Source organism: Artemia franciscana, chromosome 12 (assembly GCF_032884065.1).
Source record: "Artemia franciscana chromosome 12, ASM3288406v1, whole genome shotgun sequence".
NCBI classification, from domain to species: domain Eukaryota; kingdom Metazoa; phylum Arthropoda; class Branchiopoda; order Anostraca; family Artemiidae; genus Artemia; species Artemia franciscana.
This window is the reverse complement of record NC_088874.1, coordinates 38,798,947-38,822,488: the sequence shown is the minus strand read 5'-3', so window position 1 is coordinate 38,822,488 and position 23,542 is coordinate 38,798,947. Positions and strand designations below refer to the sequence as shown.

Genomic DNA, 23,542 nt, shown 5'->3' with positions numbered 1-23,542 from the left:
GAATACGAGACAGCGATTCTGTTCAGTTGGAATATGCTATGTCAGTTCTGGCTTTGGGTGGTCTAAGGGCAGCGGAACTCCGCTGAGAAGTGTAGAAAAGCTCCTTTCTCTGTGTATGATTGTTTTTTCTTCTCTCTCAAGCTGAGTCGGATAGACAGATTTCATGACTATAAGTTTCCACTTTAACGGTTCACAAATCTTGGTTTTGATATCAAATTTCCGTTCCGGGACCAGAGCAGAAAACTTGATTTTCTATCAGGGTATAAGAGGAATAAAAATTGTTTTTAATTTGTCAGTCTTGTCCTGCCAATTACAAGGTAAGAACAAAAATAGTGGTAGTTAATAATGTATAATGCTCCTCTAAATTTATTTTGTTTTTATCGGTAAACAGCTTAAAAGCAGATTGAGGCGTACTCAGCCTGTTTTTTTTCAAAGGCAACCGAGCCTGCTTTTCAGATTGTGTGTATTTTCTCTCCCTGGATACCCAAAGGGCCACCAGAAAATTTTTCAGGGGGGGGGTGATTACTGCCAGGATTTTTTTTACTTGGGATTTTGTTTTCAAATATTTCATCTATTACTCTTGTGACACATTTTATAATTTCTCTTTATTTTTCAGGGAGGAGGTGGACTCCCTCCAGCTTTTCTTGGTAGCACCCATGGTTGTAATATCGTGAAATAAAAACGATACAAACAGGCGAGTTTTCCCCGAGTAAATAGGGTTCTAACGTTTAAAATTTGAAAAATATATTTATTAGATATATCCCTGTTTAGTTTGTAGCGGCAAGGGCACAAATGACAACAATACTAATTTTTATGCTTTTAATATTATCTTCAGTCTTTAAAGAAGAGTCATGATTCGTTGTGATCCAAAATGTCAAAAAGATATTAGGTCACCAAAATACATTGTTATTCAGTATTGTGAATGCTCTTCTTCAAAAAGGACTTAATTTTTACTCAAAATTTTACTTTTTATTCTAATAGTCTTTTCTATTATTTCATGTTTTTTGCTATTTTTTTCTTATTTCTTATCCTTTACTAAACAATTGAGCTGAAGTAGAATATTATTTCCTAGCTTAATTACATCACCTTTTATGATTCTCTTTTAAAACGAGGGCGAGGCCAAGAATTTGTGGGAAGGTGTGTCCCATCAAGATGGTCACATTTTTTTGCCGTACTAGTCCAGTGGTTAGCATACTATATCTGAAATTCTCCATTCGTAAGGGCAGGGCTTAAATGTCTTGTGTGACTGATTATTTGGTTTAGAACAGGGGTCAGCGGTATGACTCTGTAAACTTAGCCAGTGTCAACCCAGCTCCAAATGGGTATAAGGAAAAATGTTGGGGAAAACACGGGAAGCGTTGGATAATTTACTCCCAATCACCAAATATTTTGCTTTCACACTCAACTCTACGTCCTTTGTACCCTTTAGTCGTGGGACGATAAAAAAGCGAGTCAATTAAAATTCATCATCCTCAGAGACATGAGTCCTGAATACCATGTTTTGGCAAATTTTAGTCCGAACTATCCAATTTTAGTTTTTCTTAATAATGATTGTCTCTAATAATTGGGTCAACATTCGGTATTTAGTAATTGGGTCCCTCAGAAGCTAAAACAGACTCTTGAACCACCCAAGAACTTGATTGTCCTGCTGTTTTATGTTCTTAAAGAAATTAGCCACAAGATCCCTTTGAGTCTTAATTGAACCTTGGTAAGCAAAGAACCCTAGGATTCTTTCAAAATTTATTTTGAATCTAATTTTAGTCTGAAATTTTCTATTGATGTTTTTTTTGAGCCAAGTATTTTTTTCAACTGCCTCGTTATCTTCTCTTATTTTGTTTAATGAAAAAGCGGTGTGGCCTCTGTCATTATCTAAATAGCATTTTATAAAGCCAATATAAGTAAATCCATGGAAACTTTAAATCATCATGATTTCTATGCTCAGGAATATAAGGAAAGACAAACAAAACTTTTTTTGTATCAGATCAACCATACAATATTATCTAAACCTGTTAAATAACTTATTTGCCTCTTTTTCGAGATTGTTTGTGAAAACCAAACTGATTTGGCTTCTCAACCGCTCATTTCCTACTCAACCAAAAATCTGGGTTTGCAGAACTTTTCTATCATTTGTCCCTCTCGGGTGATTACCCTTTACCTCTTGCTTTTAGTGCTGGTGTCTTATATTAATGCAATTGATTGCTTGAAACCAACTATCTATAAAATTAAAGTGTAATTTACCTGTAGGCTATTATAAATATAAGTGGATCCCAGAACTCTGTGGAAAGCCTTTTGAGAGCGTTCGGAGAGTATGATTGTTAAAGATCGTGTTTTATTACGGTTTGTTCTGGAAAATTTTATTTAAAGATAACCAAAGAATTTTCAGCTCTCAACGGCTGGGTATTAACGTCATTTGTGTCGCTCAAAAATTAAGGTATTTTCTTTGTCTTTCTAGTAAATAATTTAGCAATTAAGACATTTAAAAATACTTCGATAGACTAACTGTCTTTTTAGAAAGACAAAAAATATATAAGCTTAAAATGATTAGCATGATAGACAAATATACTGGTTTAACAAGGTAATAATCTCTATTGGCTGATATTGGTCTATAGTTATATCCGTTATCTTTCAAGTTAGCCTAAAATAAATTTTTTTTCAGTAATTTGTAGTATCTCCACAACCAAAGATGAACAATCAGCAAGGATCCCAGGTTTCAGGATACATGCAAGAATATTACAAAGATGAAAATAGACCTGTGAAAATCTATGATTGCCAATTACACGCAAATAATGACGGTAATGTCAATGTATTTTTATTTTCCCGTATTTTATCAATTTTATGTACAGTGATATGCTGTTGGAACAATTCAAATACAACTGTGTAAAAACTAGGAAGATGATAACAATATGAGGTGCGATCATAGGTAGTAGAATATTGTTGCCTAAGTAAAGAGAGAAGTGACTTTTATGTAGTACTTTTTCTTTTCACCAAACTAAGTATAAGAGTATTAACAAGAAGCTGTCAGTAAGCGTTGAATGGGATGATGAATTAAATCAAAACAAGCTATGTTTATGCAATCTGTCAAAAAAGCGTTTCAGTAGTATCTCAGGAACAGCTTAGAATATTAAGTTGAACCTTTCAATGCATGTTGAGGGGGATATCAAACTAACAGGCACTATTAGTATGCTACGACCAGGGTTGCCGTTAGGAGAGAGCGTTTCTTCCCGAAAGCTCCAAGGCGTCTCTGGTGTCTTCATTTGACTCATGTGTCCGCATTTGTCGGTACATTGGACGATTTAATATGCATATACTTTATATCCTCCCTTCAAATTCAAAATCCTAGACTCTCCCCCTGCCTGCTATTCCAATTATTAGCAATAGTACTATTACTGCTATTGCTACTAGAGCTGCTGTTACTAAGACTAATGGTATTAAGGTGAAAATTTCCGGAATTGTTGAGGGGGATGTTAAGCTAAATTGAAACACATTATGTTTATACTGGTTATCAAAAGGGTGTGTCAGTAATATCTCAGAAACAACTTAAAGTGTTAAGTTGAAACTATTAAATGTTGAACTAGCCAAAAGTTACTATGCGAATAGTACTAGTCTGCTATTATTTCCACTACTACCTTAAAAATATTCAGGTAAAACTTTCAAGGAATTTTGAGGGTGGTGTTGGACTAAATCAAAACACACAATAGTATCCCAGCAACGCTGGGCCATATTACATATCACAAACTGATATTACGACTACTTTTGCTACTACTTTTACAACTACTATTGAACTAAATCAAAATAATTTAGGTCCATCCACTATATCAAAATACTATAGGTGGGATATTTTAAGACTGGAATCTATATATATAAATAAGTAGTCTGTGTGTGTGTGTGTGTGTCGAGTGACGTCATGTTTGTGTGTCGACTGACGTCATTATAAGGATTGAGCTGTTTGCGTCATGAAGTTGTTTGTCGCCTGACGTCATGTTTGTCAACTGATGAAATTACATACCGGGACACAAATGACGACCGGGACACAGGGAATATAAATGACGACCGGGAACCTCAAAGAGTAATTACAGACTGGGACACCCGGACACAAATCACGACCGGGACACAGGGAATATAAATGACGACCGGGACACAGGGACACAAATACAACGGGGACGCCGGGGCACAGGCGGGATATATAAATGACGACCGGGACACAGGGATTGTTCGAATAGAAATTACAGACCGGGAAACCGGGACACAAATGACGACCGGGACACCGGGACACAGGGAATATAAATGACGACCGGGACACTCAAAGAGAAAAATTACAAACTGGGACACCGGGACACAAATGACGACCGGGACACAGGGAACATAAATGACGACCGGGACACAGGGACACATCATTAGAATAATGAGGCATAGATCTGAATACGGATTGCTTTTCCCATGGACAATTATATGTTGCATGTTCAAGAGTTAGTAAACCTGACAATCTATTTATATGCACAGACAATGGGACAGCAAAGAATGTTGTATATTCGCATGTTTTACGTAGTTAAAAACATATATATATATATATATATATATATATATATATATATATATCTATTCACAGGTGGGACACAGGGACACAACTACAATGGCGCGTAACTAATATGGCACGTAACGACTTACGCGCGCGGGGGGGCTTGGGGGGGTGCGAAGCCCCCCCAACTAGGTGTTGGTGTGGCGCGAAGCGCCTCCCCAACAGCTAGTATGGTATAAAATAGAAACTTTAAGGGGAAGTTTATATTACTATAAAACTGAATCAAAAGATGTTGTGTACATGCTGGTTTTCAGTATCAACAATATCTTAAGATCGAAAAAGGTAATTAAATTAAAATTTTCAGGGCTACTAATCTTGCTATTGCTACTACTACTAGTGAACTAAATTAGAAGGATTTAAGAGCATATAGGTTGTTAAAACGGGATGGATATTTTAGGACCAGAATAAGGTACTAAATTTTTTGCCAGGGAAAGTTGAGGGGCGTGACACCGAATCAAAAGAGACTATGGGTATTCAGATTATCAAAAGGGCATATTTGCAATATCCCAGTAACAGTAAGGGTTGTTACATTGAAACTCGCAGAGCACGTTATTGAAAATGTTAAACTGAATCGAAAAACATTATATCCATCTATGTGTTCATAGATGCATATTTGTGTTATATTTAGAACAGATGAAGGTATTAAACTACTTTCAGGAAATAGTAAGGGAGATGATGAATTGACCAAAAATGCAATATTTGCTTACTACTACTACTGCCTCTACTGTTACCACAGCTACTACTACCATTACTAGTAGAGGCAACCACCGCTGCCTCTACTGCTACCACAGCTGCTACTACCATTACTATCACTAAAATTATTACTTCTGTAGTGGGTACTACTAAGGTGGAGAATATTGAAATAACCATGTGAAGAAACATTGAGGGGAAACGTTGAACTAAATCAAAGCATACTATGCACATACAGACTGCCGATACTAACGTATCAGCAATATTTTAGAATGGATTATCGTATCTTTTAGAAGCTTCAGGGGTATCATGAGTGGGATATTCAGTTGACCAAAAGGCAAAATGTGCTGGCTACTACTGCTATTAATACTGCTGCTACTACTGTTCCTACTACTAAGTGATTAGGGTGTAAAACCCTATGCCTTCTCAAGGCCAGAATATAATTTGTACTCTACTGAAAAAATACAAATGAATGTGCATTGTCAGTTTAATATAGATAAGCTCATATTTACTTTTTTCTTTTGTTAAAGTTATAAAAGTGAAAAAGTTTAAATTGTTTTTCAGTAAAGTGCAAATGAATATAAAGTGCATAGGGGTCGTCAGCCCTAACCATGTTACATTTTGCTCATTTTAAGTTTGACCTGGTTATTTATTGTAATTTCTGTTCGTTTTGGGTTTTACTTATTTATTGATGCTGATTTATGGTGTTTTTACGCTAGGTAGAATATTTGATTCTATTTTTGCTCGTTTTTGGTTTATGGAGTTCTTTACTTTTCCTTGAAAAACTTATTTTATAGAAAAAGTTTTTTTTTTAATTAATTTGCCTTAAAAAAGACCAATAAAAATTAGAGCTGCCCAAAAAAGCCAAACAGAAGGAACGACTTTAGCTAAAAAAGTTGTCATAAAGGTATATTTTTATTTAAAAAGTTTTCAAAGTGTTAGTGCAAAGCCAGCGGTGACATTGAACATAGATATACTGATTCTGATTCTCGTCTTTGTCAAACTACAGTCAACAGAGGATTTTGATAATACCAATTAACTAAAATAAGGTTAAAGCTACAGCATTCGGTAATTTTTTGCTATTAAATGGTAACCCGAGATGCCTGTTGGTGTTATTGGACGCCGCATTCTTTTTGGAGTTTAATACATCATTTTAGGAGAGATGGCGGTGCACCGCCGGCAGACGTCAAATTTTTCTTAGTAAGAACGAGTATTTGAAACAAAAAGCACACCATTGGAAAAACTATTGTCGAAAAGGACGAAATTATATTATGCATTTTTTTTTCTCATACATCAGCTGCTTAAAGCCCACATCACATATCATCTAAATATCGACATTTGTCGCCTTGTGGCATTGGAGTGGATAAAGCAACGCTCAGGAATTACTACCGTGGTTAATTCCCTCGTGTCGCAGGGAAGATGATTAAATTAAGACACGTTTAACTAAATTGTTTTTCTAAAATGCCAAAAACACTGATAAATTAAAAAAAAATAAAAATAAAGTCAGTATTTGTACTTAGGTGTATAGGCTTCACGTAGTTCTTTGATTTTTTGTTGGTAATGTTAGAGAACAACAGAATCCATGGTTGCAGCGGTAACTGCAACCTAGAAAAGAACGAACCACGGACCATAGTAACCAAAGTTTACAAAACATACTTAAAAAACAGACTGACTAGTTAGACAAAATTGTCATATGGAGTGGATTCAGGAATAGTAAATATTATCTCGATTAGTTTTGATAGTAAAATTAGTATGGAACGTGACCATCTCTTACTAGGTTGATAGCTACCGCTAAAACCCTTATAATGTGTCACCTAAAATAGGCAGTTCTTTAATAGAGCCATATTTTACCTATATTTTTTTTTAATGGCTTTTTCCTTTTTTCCTCTACTTTGCACTTATTTTTTATTATCATTTTCTTTTCCTTACTCTTTTTCTTTTTTTCCTTACCCTTTCCCAAAAGATGTGGTGCCATCGACACTTCTTTGAAGATGGTAATTAATACATAAAAATAAAGCTCGTTCTTTACTATGTTATACGTCATAATTTCTGTTCGTTTTAAGTTTTATTTTTGCTCCTTACTTTCAGTTGAAAAAACTTGTCATTCTATTTAATTTCTGATCATTTGTTAAATAATGCCAGCAAATCTGGCACCACCTCCACAGAGAAATCCCCCTACCCACGAAAATATTCTCAAGACAATTCAAACCCGGTAAAGGTTTATCCCGGACAATTATCCTTAAAAACTCCACGCGTAAAATTGAGACGGAAAAGAAAAAGCAAGACATAAGGAAAAATTTTGTATACGAATTCTGGCAAACTCTCCTGTGTAAAATTTCCTCTGACAAGCTCACCCCCATGGAAACTTCCCTCCCTGCGGAAAATTCCCCCTTAGGAGAACCCACAGTAGAAAATTCATCCCCTTCCCCACCCGAAAATGTATCCATGCTTCTTAATAACAAATACTATGCGTAGATAATGGGCAAATGTTATAACTTAAAGACCTTTCCTCTGGGGCTGTGGGAAGTCATGTTATGTTCAAAGGTATAGTTATTGGGCCTTTCAATTATAATGGACAAAATGGCTATCTCAAAATTTTTGATCAGATGATTTTGGGAAAAAAGTATGGGGGAGGGTCTCTAGTTGTCCTCCAATCTTTTTGGTCCCTAAAAAGGGCACAAAAACTTTTTGTTTCCGTTTGAATTAACGCTCTCTCAATATTCTACGACCTCCGGGTCGATACTATCATCCCTGGAAAAACAAGAGCTAAGAGTTCATATGGCACTTGTGACGAGGTTGGAAGAGCCAAGAGCCAAGAGCCAAGAGCCAAGAGCTCGTATGGTATGAGCTCTAGCAAAAATCTAAGAATCAATAGATTGCTTTAATAGGAAAATCAGAGGCTTAATGCCGGTCAGGATTAAGAATAAGAGGTCTGAGTCACGAGGTCCTTCTAAATATCAAAATTCATTAAGATCCGATCACCCACTCGTAAGTTAAAAATACCTCAATTTTTCTAATTTTTCCTCTCCCTTCAGCCCCTCAGATCATCGAATCGGGGAAAACGACTTTATCAAGTCAATTTGTGCAGCTCCCTGACACACCTAGCAATTTTCATCGTCCTAGCGCGTCCAGAAGCACCAAACTCGCCAAAGCACTGAACCCCACCCCCTAACTTCCCTAAAGAGAGCGGATCCAGTCCGGCTATGTCAATTACGTATCTACGAAATTTATAAGCGTTTTCAAAAATTTCCGGTTTCCGCCTCCAACTCCCCCATATGTCAACAGATATGGTCGGGATTTGAAATAAGAGCTCTGAAACATGAGGTCCTTCCAAATATCAAATTTTATTAAGGTTTGGTCACCCGTTCTTAAGTTAAAACACCTCAATTTTTCTAATTTTTCCAAATTAACAATCCGCAGCTCCTCCAAAGAGAACGGATCCGTTCCAATTATGTCAATCTCGTATTTATAACCATCAAGTTACATCCCGATCTCTCCACTCTAAGCGTTTTCCAAGATTTCTGGCTCCCCCCTCCAACCCTCTATGTCCCTATATCCGAATCGAATTGAAAATGGAGCATCTGAGACATGAGATTCTTCTATATATCAAGTTTCATTAAGATCCGATCACCCATTCGTAAGATATTTCGATTTTCAGGTTTCCCAAGAATTCCGGTTTCCCCCTCCAACTCTCCCCAATATCACCGGATCTGGTCGGCATTTAAAATGAGAGTTCTAAAGCACAAGATCCTTCTAAATATCGAATTTCATTACGATCTAGTCACTCGTTCGTAAGTTACAAATACCTCATTTTTTCTAATTTTTCCGAATTAATCCCCCCCCCCTCAACTCCACCAAAGAGATCGCATCCGGTCCGGTTATATCAGTCACGTATCTTGGATTTGTGCTTATTCTTCCCACCAAGTTTCATCCGGATTTTTCCACTTTAAGCGTTTTCCAAGATTTCCCCCCCCCCCGATGACACTGGATCCGGTTGGGATTTAAAATAAGAGATACGCGTTACGAGGCTCTTCTAAATATAAAATTTCATTAAGATCCGACCACTCCTTCGTAAGTTAAAAATACCTCATTTTTTTAATTTTTCAGAATCAAACCTCCTCCCCCCAACTCTCCCGAAGAGAGCGGATCTGTTCCAGTTATGTCAATCACGTATCTAGGACTTATGATCATTTTTACCACCAAGTTTCATCCTGATCCCTCCACTCTGAGCGTTTTCCAAGATTTTAGGTTCCCCCCACCAACTCCCCGCAATGTCACCGGATCCGGTCGGGATTTAAAATAAGAGCTCTGAGACATGACATCCTTCCAAACATTAAAATTCATTAAGATCTGATCACTCCGTAAGTTAAAAATACCTCTTTTTCTAATTTTTCAGCATTAAAAATCCCCCCCACTCCCCCAAAGAGAACGGATCATCTCCGGTCATGTCAATCATGTATCTAGGACTTGTGCTTATTTTTCTCACCAAACTTCATCCCGATCCCTCCACTCTAAGCGTTTTCCAAGATTTTAGGTTCCCCCTCAATTCCCCCCAGTGTCACCGGATCCTGTCGGAATTTAAAATAAGAACTCTTAGGGACAATATCCTTCTAAACATCAAATTTCATTAAGATCCCATAACCCGTTCGTAAGTTAAAAATACTTCATTTTTTTCTATCGGCCCCCACTGCCCCCCCCCCCCAGATGATGAAATTGGGAAATAATTTAATCTGGTCTGGTCCCTGATACGCCTGCCAAATTTCATCGTCCTAGCTTACCTGGAATTGCCTAAAGTAGCAAAACCGGGACAGACAGACCGACAGAATTTGCGATCGCTATATGTCACTTGGTTAATTCCAAGTGCCATAACAACAATATTTATATGCGTACCCGTGATCTTTCAGGCATCCGTGATCCTTGAGATTCTTTTACTTGTTGAGAGTGTTTTACCCTCCTTTTTTAAAATATGGCAAATTTTTCTAGGCTTGTAGCCTTTTATGTGGAACACTTAACTTAACGAAACGTGTATATTTGAAATCAGTATAATCAGCTACCGACATATCTAACGGTGTCAAAAATTCCATTTTATAGTGTTTGGGTCACTATTGAGTCGCGTCGCTCCTTGCTTACCATTCGCTATCACGAACTGTCTGAAAGAGGACGCCAAATTTTAGATTGAATAACTTGTAACTTGTTTGGTTGTGGCCAGTGCTTCCACTTTTCGCTTTCAATTTTCCCTATTTTCATACCAATTTTCCCTAGAAGTCCTCGTGTTTAGCTCTGATTTCTCTCTATTTTTCTCCCTAGAAAAAAGGATATTTTGCCCTAGATTACCACAGAATTTACATGAGATCTTTTTACTTCAGATAATGATAACATATAACATCTTTTACACTAACGAGAATACATACAAAAGTTCAAACTGAGATCTTTTCACTTCAGATAATGATAACATCTTTACACTAACGAGAATACATAAAAAAGTTCAAACAAGTGTCATCTCCAGCACTTCATCGCACGTAGCGTTTGCCTTCGTCTTGAAGCCAGCGACAGATTTCGGTATACTGACAGTTGATTTCTTCGTTTTATCTTCGTTTTTCAACCAGTAATTGACTCGGATCAGTGAGACTAGGGTGACATTTTCGAGACTATTTCTCATGTCTGTTTTGATCAATTTCACGAGGCTGAATAAACGTTCAGCTGGAACGTTGCTAAAAGGTAACGAGAATATCAGCGAAATGCAATTCCACAGTTCCGGGTAGTTGATTTCGCCACTGCGAGTCTTCAGACCAAGTATTTTCTTCCAGTATTGTTCAACTGACAGGACTTCAACTTGGGCATCTCCCAAATGAAGCTCAGTGACATCAGTCATTGCCTGTGACCTCCATTCTGCGTCCGTTTTCTGGAGGGAACACTTTTCTGTTAGAACAGGAAATCTCACAAATAGTGGCCTTAGAGATCTTGGGTTCAAATTTCTTGCATTCCTTGGTTCAACTAAAGCCAAAATGTCATAAATTTCGTCTTCAAACTTGAACCGGTCTTTGATCTGCTTGATCAGGACTATATAGTAGTTTCGACACGACTGGTAAAAGAGATCAATGTTATCACTTGGCTCTTGAGCATCCTCGAGTTCTTGCATGGAATCGGTTGCAGCTATTCCCACATATGTCTGGTTTAAAGACAGGTACTCACTTGAAAGGTAATGATCCAGTTCAGTAAACGAACCAACACTGCGAATATAGTCCAGTTTCATGAAGTTAGACGCAATATCATTCACAAGTTTGTTGACACTAAGCTTCAGGGAGTGAAGAAGTGGGAGTTCGGATTGAAAAACTGTATTGAATTCGTTGGAGAGGCCAAGAGAGTAGTCTATGAATTCAAGGTATTGCTTTGTCAACTTGCTTTGTAATGTCGACAAGATAAGGTCATTTGTTGCAGTTGGGTCTTCAAACGTGGTTTCTACGAAATACTGAATAAGAGCAACCAGTTGCTCAATAAGCCTCTTGACGCAGGCCTGAAGGGATACCCAACGGGTCTGTCCCGGAGCAAGAATTCGGTGTGCTTCGCATCGGAAGAACTCCTGAAATTCGGCGAACTTCTCTCGCCTGGAAGCGCTTCTGGAAAAGGGGGCATAGATATTTCGCGCCAAGTCTTCGAGTGTCTTGGGAAGTGACAAGCATGCATATGACGAGCATAAGTGAATAAGATGGCATGAGCATTTCACATTCAAGATGTGTGGCACCATGGCTTTCATAAGGGTTGAAGCAGATCTGTTGGCTCCAATCATGACGTTAGTTGTATCTGCACAAAATCCAACAATATTTTGCCAGGGAATCGAGTTTTCTTCAATGACTTGCTTGATGCGGTTAGTCAGGCCCTCAGCCGATCCATCACTACACTTAACCATATCCAATGCTTCGACATGAAGTTTTTGATCTTTCTCACTAAAAAATACAACCATAATAGCTAGCTGTTTATCAATAGTACGATCAGTGATTTCGTCGATTATCACAGAGAAAAAAGTGGTTTTGAGCAACTCGACTAACTGGTTCTGTAGCACCAACGAAAAATTCTGTCGCAAAATATTTGTAGCTTTTTGTTTACCCAATGTGACCCCTGCCAGGGCCTGGTCCTTGTCAAATAATTTTCTGAAGAGAGGAATCAAGCTGTCTGCAAGACGTAATGGCAGATTATGTTTTGCCAAAAATATGCAGATGCGCTGTTCAATTTCTTTGGAACGACTGCCTACAGTCAGAAGTTTTCAATGCTGCCAGACTTCGTCTCGATTTCACTGCTTGCTTTTATATGCTGCTTGGTCAGTGCATGCTTCGTCAACTCTGATTTCCCACAATACACATACTTCAAACAGAACTTACAGTATGGTACATAAGTCTTTTTCTTTGACTTGTTTGACACTCTTTTCTCTATCCAATTTTTACACATTGGTAACTGAAGCCACTTGTCAACTAACATTTTTCAAAATTTTTGGTTTTATAAGCCAGAGATCGTTTTTCACTAAATTGCAACAATTTCTGGAACCATGATTTGGAACCATGATTTGCACACAAGAGTGCGTGCCAAATGAAAGATATTTGTGGTAAGTACGAGGTCCAACCAAATTCTTTGAAATGAAACTACGACTGACTAGGTGATAGTTACCACTGCAACCATAGTCCTGGGTTGTTGAACCAGGCAACATCATAAAGCCCCAAATGCTCTTAAAGAATATGTTCAAAACAGCGTCTGATAGAATAACCATGTCATACCAGTTAAAACTAGAGGAAATATTCAATTATATGAATATAATGAAGATTTTGACTGTTTGCTTTTGTATCTAATTTGTATTATGCATTCTCTATTCCTGTCTATGGTTTTAGGTTCTTCGTTGATGTTAAAATATAGTACTTTCACTTTTCCATTAAATTGAAGCATTTTGTCTCTTTTTTTGCCATGGTCTTGAAAAATTTGTAAAGCACTAGGTTCAGGTTGTTTTATTTCTTCTGGCATCAGTTTGTTTATACCTGGGTCTGGAACAGGTTTTATATTTTCCCTTAAACCGTGGATTGGAGAAATGGGTGATGAACTAGCAAAAATTAAAGTGTTGTGGACACATTTTCTTTCTGTACTATTTTTCGTTTCAGATTTTCTTTTTATCCAGTCCAACAACAACTTTAAACCCATGATTAATAAAAATGTTTCGCTTAGAATAACTGTTACAGTCATTAGAATCCAGATGATTAGGAGCTACGAAAATAGATACTATAATGACTGAAATCAAATAAAATAAGCTAATATAAATAAAAAAATGTTCATCTTAACTAAAATAAAAGCAATGATTGCAATTGATATTTTATCTCAGCAAAAAAGAATTGAACTTTATCGTTAAAAATTTGACAGTTTCTGTGTCCAAAATCATAAATAAACAGACCTAGACTGGTTATGACATTAGTATTACGTCATTGCTTATACGCTTTTGGGATAATTGAAAGGTGTTAGACGGATTAATGGAGACTTTTTCTCCAGGGTGATTGAATTTGAAAGGGGGGAACTGGGAGCTATTACGTTAAGTAATAGAAAGTTTTTGGGGATAAAGTTTTTGGGGACATACCCTTTGATTGGTCAATCAAAGGGTATGATGTCAGATTGAGACAATTTAGAAATATCAGTTTATTTAGTTTGTAGTTGAAGCTGTATTTCTGTTTTTATCTTGGTTGCAGTGGCAGGTGCAGCCTAGTAAAGGACGAACTACGGCTCACAATAACCAATCAAAATAATCTAAAACCCCTAAAAATGGCATTGGATCGAAACAGAAAGTACACCATTGGAATGGTCTTGGCCGAAAATCATAGTTGTAGCGGTAACTTCAACCTAGTAGCCTAAAGGACAAACAGCGGCCAATAATATCCTAAAACATAGCCTGAAACTCCCCAAAAATAGCGTAAGATTGAAGCAAAAGTGCACCATTAGAATTACTTCTAATAAAAATCTTATTCAGGGAACTGACAGTCTCTTGGTTTGAACAACAAGCAAAATCATTTTTTTTGCTTGGGAAGCACTGATATGTTCTTTTTTCCCCCGCTAAGAGGGTGGTCCTTGAACATCATAGACAGCTGTTTAATGGTGTATTTTAAAGGAATGTGCTACATGTACTTGCTTTTGTAACTAACAAAACGCAATATTTAAAGTAATATTTGACAAAAAACTGCATGTACGTATACAAAACGAGGAATGACGTTATAATCATAGGTTACAATCATAAATGCTGTTAAAAGTGAAATATATAATATGATGTTGGTCATAACGACGTCAATACCGTCAGTATTTCATTTTGTCATATCTTCAGTATATAAAAGGGTGTCGGGTCATATCGCCTTAACAACTTAAGTTGGTAATTCGTGATGGTCTAGAAATATCTATCCCATAGTAACAGAAATATTAAAATAAAATACAATTAAAAAAAACTGAATTACCAAATGCATGATTATGCAACTTACTTATCTTTTGACAAGATAATATAACACGATCATCTTTTGAAAAACTTTTCCATGGGTTATGGTACCATATTTGATTGACTTTCACTGCCTAATTCCCTGTGGTCTGTTCTTCACTATTCCAATAAATAAAAATTCCAAGAGGTTTTCGATGTGTGTTGTGCCCTATTATTCAAATAGTTGTGGTATGTCAAAGTAGGTTTTGATCAAAGGTTGTGAGCACTTTGGACCAAGGGAAAGGAACGCAATAAAAAAAGATTTGACGTAGTTATTTTGCAAAAGCCCTTTGCGAAATATGATAAAGAAGCCCAATAAGAGAGAATTTCGATTGGTTACTATGTAGAAGCACAGGAAAATTAGTAAAACAAACATGAATTTTTGAAGACCAAGGTTTTCTAAATGTTTACTTGACTTGAATGAAACGCCTTTTCAAGAAGAAACTATAGTAGAAATACCAAACGCTCGTTGCGATTTAGTATCCATCTAACTCAGTCTCAAGCACTTCACCAATATATGCCTACGCTAGAATAACTTGTACTATCTATATATATAAAAATAAGTTGTCTGTCTGTCGAGTGACGTCATTATAAGGATTGAGCTGTATGTAAACTAAAAAAAAAAAAAAGTAAAAAAAAAACTGAAAAATAAAGGAGAAAAAGAAAACAAAAAATAATAAAATCTGTATATATACATAAAAATAAGTTGTTTGTCTGTCTGTCCGCATATGACGTCTAAATTATTTCATCATATACCAATTCAAGAACGAATGTATGCAAGCTGAAGTAGCTGAGTTGGTAGAGCGTTATGTTTCAGGTTTTAGGTCCGAGAGGTTCCAGGTTCGAACCTTGAATACAAAAGAAGAAAAAAAAACTAAAAAAGGTAAAAACTACAAAAAAACTAAAAAGAAACTACTAAAAAAACTAAAATAGCTAAAAAACTAAAAAAAAGGTAAAAAATTAAAAAAAGAAAAAAAACTAAATAAAAAACTAGAAAAAAAGGTAAAACTACAAAAAAAAACTAAAAAGAAAAAAACTAAAACTAATAAAAAAACTAAAAAAAGTAAAAACTGAAAAAGAAAAACAAACTAAAAAAAAGGACGTCATATCATAAGCGCATAGGTTTGTTTCCAATACTTCGTTATAATAAACTGCAAGCAAGGAACTTGTGTTAATAGTAACCAAAACCAAAAAAGACGAGTTTAAAGAAAAATTATACACAAATACAATTTTATGGTGGTTGTAACTATGTACATTTCATTGAGTTTGAAGCTACATACCAAAGGAATCGAGTCTGAAAATATAAATAATTTTCTAAAAATTGGTAAAACATCTTTTTGCTGCCATTGGCGTATTAGAGAATACTACTGGATAGGTTTCAATCTTCTATCTAAAAAATACGATATTTTGTATTTCTTCTAAGAAGAAAGGTCACGGAGGTGTGATTATTTGTTTTTTCTTAATCGGTAATCGCATTGAAGCATTGGTCGTAGAGTTTCTAGAGAAGGCTAATTACAAGGGAAATTAAAATTTCTAGTGCACTATTTAAAGAGCAAAAACTGTAATGCCATGGTAAAGTAGAGCTTTCTGTGGCACAAAACAATTTACCCAAAAGAGAAAAAAATTTATTGACTGAGAATTCTGAGATAGCCTATCGACTTAAAATTACCAAAAAGTGATAGTTTGATCTTCCCAGTGTCAGAGATAGCAATACATCACAGTGATTAATTCAAACTTAAAGATTCATGTAGTCCACAGGAAATGAACGGTTAATATAGACTCCTATTCCAATCAGCCATTTAACTGAATTAATTCATTTTAGGCTTTATAAAATTATGCAAAGAAATGTTTGCTTGCGCTTCAGCTATTGAGAAAGGATCAGCAATTAAATATTATAGAATGTTTAGAGTGCGAGGGGAGGCGCAAAAATTATTTCTGTTCTCTATTATGTCCTTGGAATAATTTTGGGCTATACTTGTAATATGGGTGGTGAGGGGTGGTAGCTTCCCTCTTATTGCGATTTTTTCTGTATAGCATAAAATATTATTTTATTCCACCTAGTAGAAGGGCAAGTGCTTCCATGAACTTCATTTTTACCAAGATTTAGACGGAAATATTTCTAATTTTACTTTCTGTAAAAATGTATCTGCTTTTTCTTAAAATGTTGTTTTCTTTCCCGGGGGGTTGTTCGGATAAATTTAGAAGAAGTTTTGGAGGAAAGGGGGGTATAAATTAACCTCCAATCTCTTTTAATGTCCTTTCATTCTCCTTCCAAGTTGATAGCGTCTCTCTTACTGCAGAAAAAAATGTGTGCAACATAAAAAATTACATTAACATGCTTAGCTGCGCAGACGGTGGAGAAGTGAGGGGTACCGTTAGCGTCTAAAAAGTGCTCAAAATGATTGTTAATCAACAAAAATCTAAATTCGAAAGCTAGCTTGAAATACACCTGTACTGAATAAATAATACCGTTTTTAGCTTTCAAAGTACTACATCTATACAGCACTAAAAATTAGTTGATGCTTGTTCTATTGTACATAACATATTTGTATGGTATCAACGTAGGTATTGCTAAAACCTTAAAAATGTTGTATAGGTGTTCATTTTGATTCAACTGTTGATAGATATTTGTTTTTGGCTTATACAGCTGAACCATTCAGATGCCATTACAAATATCGTTTTTCTACGATGTACACAGACTATAAGACTCTAACATATGTTGAAGCATTGTATAAGTAAAGAAGTTGGGAAATTTAGATGGCAGTGCGATAATAAAAATTCCCCCAGATCAAAAATAGTGAACCTATCGGTGTCTATAGGGTGATAACGCATTTTTCTTTCATCTGTAATTAGTAATTGCTTAAGAGTTGCTCACTCAAAACACTAAATCCCAAAGCACCTGGAGATAGTTAATGAAAAGAGAAATCACCGATGCAACAGCACAAACACATAAAAAAAAAAGAAAAAAAAGGAAGACTGTTTTCCTACACTAGTGATTAATATAGATCAGTACTTGAATGAGACCTTAACCATACTCATCCATACAATCACATAGGTCAAACAGAATAGCCATACACAATCAACCATAAAGAAGAATCCATGGACAGACAGTCATGTCGTCAGTAAGTATAAGTCGTCATTTACCAAATAAAAAAGTAACAACATCGATTCTACAAAATGCTCATAGAAAACTTCTAGATACATAACAAGTTATGTGATACATAACAAGTGCGAAGCAAATGACTTTTGATTGTCCACGTTCAGTAGGTTTCACTTTTACTTCCTACCCATTTCAATGTCACTTGGCCAGCTTTGCCTGGTAATGCGAAATAAAGATATGGCTCAAATTCGTTATGATGAAACAAAACCGGTATTGGTAAGAAAATTCCTTGCCAGAGACACAGTACAATGAGGAACACTGTCAATATCCTCATTGTCTGGCAACACTGTCAATAAATACGCATTTTTTTGCAGAGGGACTCTACCAGAAACGAAGATTCGTACCCTATGGGCGACGAGAGACTGGTGTTTCTGAGTTTAAAGTGGAAAAAGATAAATTTGTAATCTTCCTCGATGTTCAACAATTCTCTGTCGATGAGGTAAGACTTTACCTGGTAGAAAAGTGAGTAAAAAATATTTATTACATGTATTTTTTCTTAAATTCTTTTAGATTTCAGCATTAAGCTGTTCTATGAGCGGTCAGTTTGTTTTTAAGATCTTTCACATACTTCAAAAGGAGGCGTCTCAGAGCTATCCAAAAACCACTATTTTGGAACTGAAGATTCTAGGCACTCTGAAATCTGACTGAAATCATGAAATCTGAAATCAGCTGACTCAAATCATCCGCATAACTTTCAAGCCTAACATTAGCCAAGGGATTTTAACTTGCTTCTGACGTTTCCGCATTTTCCTCGCATGCATGCTTGTCGCAGCACTATGCCGTTAGAAGTTCACGGATCTGTGAACATATTTTCTCTATTTCTTTCTTAAGGCTTCTGTTTTGAACAGTTTTCACGAAATTCAAAAAGATCTCAGATTTTCTGTCAAGAAATCTATAGCCGGTAACAAAAAAAAACCAAAAAACACTGTAATATTTAATACTTACTGTCAACACGGTCTCATGGGGAAGGAGGGGTTTCGGCTCCGAGCTCCTTAAAGGTGTTAAAAAGTATACCGAGTCTTTCCTGATCATAAAACTACTCTTTTAGCTCGGCTGTTCATTCTTTAAACAGATTGGACTACTCTGAACTGAAGACCAGGACATACCTCGACGTTAATAATGTTGTTAAAAGTATGAAATTAATTGTAAAAAGCTAATAAGGGTGGTGACAAAACTATCAAAAGCAAAGGGCTAAAAGCGCTTAGTATCAAACACAAAGGCTAAGTACATAAATTGATGACAACATGGAACTTGATTCATTATTCAATGACGACTTGGAACTTAATGGTAAACTAAAGAAGTTTGTCATGACATCATTGAAAAGAAGTAGCCAATCCTTAAATGGCATTCCTAACCTAATTGCTATCTCCCGTAATTCAAGCCACATAGAAGTTTTATTTGAATTGTTGTCTTCTTATTAATTAGTATTTATTATATTTTTGATTGTTTTAATTGATGATACTGGTTTGTCTAATATTTTTGTTTATATTTACTCAAAATTGACATGCTTGATTGAACAAAATCATGCTTGATTGGTCTTTGAGATTTGTCCAATTTTTGACATTATCATTACCAATTTTTGACACTATCATTACCATTTAATCATTGACATTACCAAGAAGCATTTGTTCATTTAATGTAAGATTTCTCTAATGCATGTTACCCTTTTTTTTGCTTTGATTAATAAAAAACGAATTTTTCTTACAGAGGTATAGAACGAAATTGAAACACAAACGGACAAAAATCATTGTATTCACAAAACTAGCTTAAATAAACTGACTCGCGATATTTTTCAATATTTGCAGAATTTTAATAACTAACACTTTATTGAAAACACAAAACTTCCAAGCTAAGAAAGGAAAAAAAACAACAACATGATATTCTCTTAGGTTCAAAAGATTTCATGAGCAGTCTGCAAAAATAAAAAAGTCCGATTTACAAGTACTTAAATTTTAATGTTTAAAATTCTGTTTAAGATTTGAGAGCGTGAAAAATTTATTGGTTCATAGCTTACACTCTCTGGTATTTAACCTTCTTTGGGCCAAAATTTAAGTTCAAAGGTTTGGTCCCTTCGAAATTAAAATCCTCTAAAAAACGGGGACCTCAAAAAATGGCTGACTTTTTTCGATTGGTTTGAAACTTATAAAAGGCTTTGGGCTAAGGGAACCCCAATGTAGAATGAAAATAAACGAAGACATTGCTTTCCTTGAATATGCAGATCAAGAAAGGCCAGAAAAGTTCCAAAAGATTTTTTCAACCACTTCAAATAGACAGGCATACCAGAGAAACTTGGGAGGGGGGTAATTCGATTAAAACTGAAAATTCTAGTGCTCTTTTTAAAAGTCAAAAGCTACTGGAGGTCAATCGACGTCCCCTCGGTTTTTTTTCAGCTATCCGGCCCTCCTCTAGCCCTATAGTATCGGATCAAAATTTTGAGATGTCTATTTTGTTGAAAAACTTCGAAATATCTAATAGGTTTGCCTTCAGGATCGATCTCACACTCCACGTTTTAACCTTTATCTTAATCTGCTATGATAATTCAACCCCGGAAATATGAGAAAATAACTAAAATATGATTATAAATACTACAGGACACCTGGGGTCGGGAATCGGGGTTAAAATCAACCACAATGTGAATAATAAAGGAATGTTTGAGTCAGTGATACTTCCATTCTAAAACAGTCTTTAAGTAAATGGTACCCAAAATGTTATTAAGAAAATAATTATAATGGACTTTTAAAGCTTTAATTATAACCATAAAAACTAAGCACTATAAACCGACAAATCAAAATTCCTCGTTTTCTTCATTATTTTTATTTGTCATACTTTCTCTGTGGCAGTTGAAATCTTCCACCGGTTCTAAATGGTTCTAATTAATGGCTCTAATTAAATATTTAATTCTAATTAAATTGTTTGGTGCCCAGGGTAAATACTGCCAGATTATGGTCAGTTTTGTCAAGAAAAATGTAAACAATGACGTCACTCCGTGATTCAGGTTGGCCTGCCTTAGGAAAGAAATCTGTAAATCTCCATAAAAACACATGGAAACAGACTTCTTTGAATGACACCCTGTGAAGAAGAATTCCCAATATATAAATAAGAAATGTTCGATTTTATAAATATAATTTATTGGGCAGTAAAATAAATTGTTCAACTCTTTGAAACGAAAGATAATAAAATATTTACCCACACGAAGACATTTTTTTTTCATCAAGTGACATTAAATTCTGTCGTATTAGCACAAAAGTTATCATAACCTAGAACATATTAAGGAGTGTGTTTGAAATAAGGGGCAATTGTCTGATATCTGTGCATGGTATGTTCCATAACATCCTAAAATTAGTCATTTAAGCTATAATGAAATTCCAGCTCACAGTTAGAGCGAGCCTGTGATGGGTATCTCAAAATTGAAGCCTTGCAAGAGAAACGAGTGCACTTATAAGTGGAAGAGGAACGAAACTTGTAAGTTGTTGAGTTGGTGTAAACATATTAAGGAGTGCGTTTGAAATAAGCGGCAATTATCCAATGTTTATGCATACTCTGTTTTCATAACATCCTGAAATTACTCATTTTAAGCTGTAATAAAATTCCAGGTCACAGTTAGAGCCTGTGATGGATATCTTAAAATTGAAGCCTTGCAAGAGGAAAAAGAAGATGAATATGGCTTGGTTCAACGACAGCTCTCTAGAAAATATTTCCTACCTGAAGGCACAGACACCGACCAAATTAACGCCTTTTACACGACAGATGCTTTCATTTTTGTATGTGGAAGCCGTCAGGTAAATAGCATTTTCCATTGATTTACTTGTGACTTTTGCTTTGTAGTAGTTGTTTGAATAATTCATGCAGGAATCTCTGCTATCATCTTCCCAGCAAAAATAAAATACACTCAAGGGATGTATCCAGGATTTTTTTTCTGGGGGGGGAAGAATTACAAAACGCATCAACAAGTTGTTTATATAAATTTTTGTCATTTTTTGTGAGTTTGACATCAATTTTGAGGGGGGCTCAAACCTGGTAATTTTCCCCCTTTGATACGGCTTTGCCAAAATCAGTTTAAATTTTAAGTTCACTTTGATGACCTACAAAACGACTCGAAACGTATATAAGTTTTTCCCACATTTGCTCCCACAGATACGCTTCTGCCAAAATGAGATTGCTCCCAGATGAACTTTAAGACTACCAGTCTTAGACGCTTCTTCGATATTTTATGACGCAAGTCCAATAAAATTTACTAAGTCACAAACCAACATTTTTGAAAGAAATTTCAAGACACAATTTTTTTTCAGGAGATGGTCAAGGCAAGGACCTTTCATATTATTTTTTTGATCCATGAGTTTTTCTTTATATTTGTATAGTCCGTTATTCAAAATCTTAAGCAGTATTATCTATAAAAAAATACCATCTATTAACTTTTTGTGTTCTATTACATTACTTTCTGATTCTAAATTATATTATATAACATAAATTATATAACATTTCATCCAAAGACTTTTGTTGCCCCAATTTTCTATTTGTTAAAATTGAATAGATGATTAGGTTGATTGGTTGATGATTTTTCAACTGCTTTGAAGAACTATTAAAAGACTCTTTATAATACATTTGTATATAATAATAAACAATTTTTATTAAAAATTGTTATCACTTAACAATTCTTTATTTCTACTTGCTTCTTCATTCAACATTGCATTTTTTTGAAATTTTTGGCTCTTAAAAAGAAAAAAAAATGAATATTTCTTTTTACTACTAGGCTGCACAAGGCAACGCAACCCGATATGGAGACCGTGTAGTTCAAGTCAATCAAAGCGGACAACCTGCTGTAACCTTCCAACAGTCACAGCAAGCTCAATTCTCTAAGAAGAAATGAAAAACGTACCACCATTGCCAAACTCTATAAATTTAAAGGTTTAACAATCATTCTGCCAATGTTTGAAAATTATATCAAGTACTGCCCTAATAGATATATAAAGCATTGATGTTTGTGCACTCTTTTATTTTAAGGCATATAGGTATTATATTGAATGTGCTGATTAAAAAAATGTCATAGGATATGTCACCTAAAGAAGTAGAGTACTGTCATGAAAAATTCAAGACCAAAAATATGTTTTTTGATTCATGGTAATTGAAGTTTTAGGTTTAAACATGATCCAAGTCAATAGATGAAAGGGATATTTTTGAACCCCCCCCCCCCAAATATCTTAGAAAATTTCAGAATTTTTCAAATTAGTTTTGGTTCGTTTTAACCGACATAGTTTTATTAGTAGTTAATACAGTATTTCTAAAGTTTCGTTCACATTTTATACTTAAGAGTTAAGATTATAATAATAATAATAATAATAAAATAATTCATTTCCACAGAAGCAAACAAGGGTCATGAAAATACGAACACGGTATACAATTCATTATAACCCTTGAAAAAGACCTTTGTGGTTCAGCCTTAGTGTCAGGAATTTTCCCGACTTTCTAGTTTCTTCAAGGTCCTTTTTCTTTTATTTTGTTCAACTAATTTTATCAATTAGGTAAATCCTCAAAATTTTTTCCCTTAAATCTACCAGTTCTTTGTATTCCTCTACAAAGTGCAAATTGGTTTTTCCCAATGCCCTCACTCATTAGGGCAGTTAAAGAATCG

General features: G+C 35.3%; 1 protein-coding gene across 1 annotated transcript; it reads left to right on the top strand.

Moving 5' to 3' along the window:
* Positions 1-232: 232 nt before the first annotated feature.
* LOC136034088 (alpha-crystallin A chain-like) lies at positions 233-22,887 on the top strand. The gene is made up of 5 exons (XM_065715212.1): positions 233-317; positions 2,657-2,792; positions 18,228-18,352; positions 21,507-21,692; positions 22,664-22,887. The coding sequence occupies exons 2-5, from the start codon at positions 2,684-2,686 to the stop codon at positions 22,778-22,780; spliced, it is 537 nt and encodes a 178-aa protein (XP_065571284.1). The 5' UTR covers positions 233-317; positions 2,657-2,683; the 3' UTR covers positions 22,781-22,887.
* Positions 22,888-23,542: the final 655 nt, after the last annotated feature.

Bases quoted from the DNA above. Each gene is read 5' to 3' on its own strand.
- LOC136034088 (XM_065715212.1), top strand. From the start codon at position 2,684: ATGAACAATCAGCAAGGATCCCAGGTTTCAGGATACATGCAAGAATAT. The intron at 2,793-18,227 runs GTAATGTCAATG...ATTTTTTTGCAG, and splicing joins ATTACACGCAAATAATGACG to AGGGACTCTACCAGAAACGA. The intron at 18,353-21,506 runs GTAAGACTTTAC...ATAAAATTCCAG, and splicing joins AACAATTCTCTGTCGATGAG to GTCACAGTTAGAGCCTGTGA.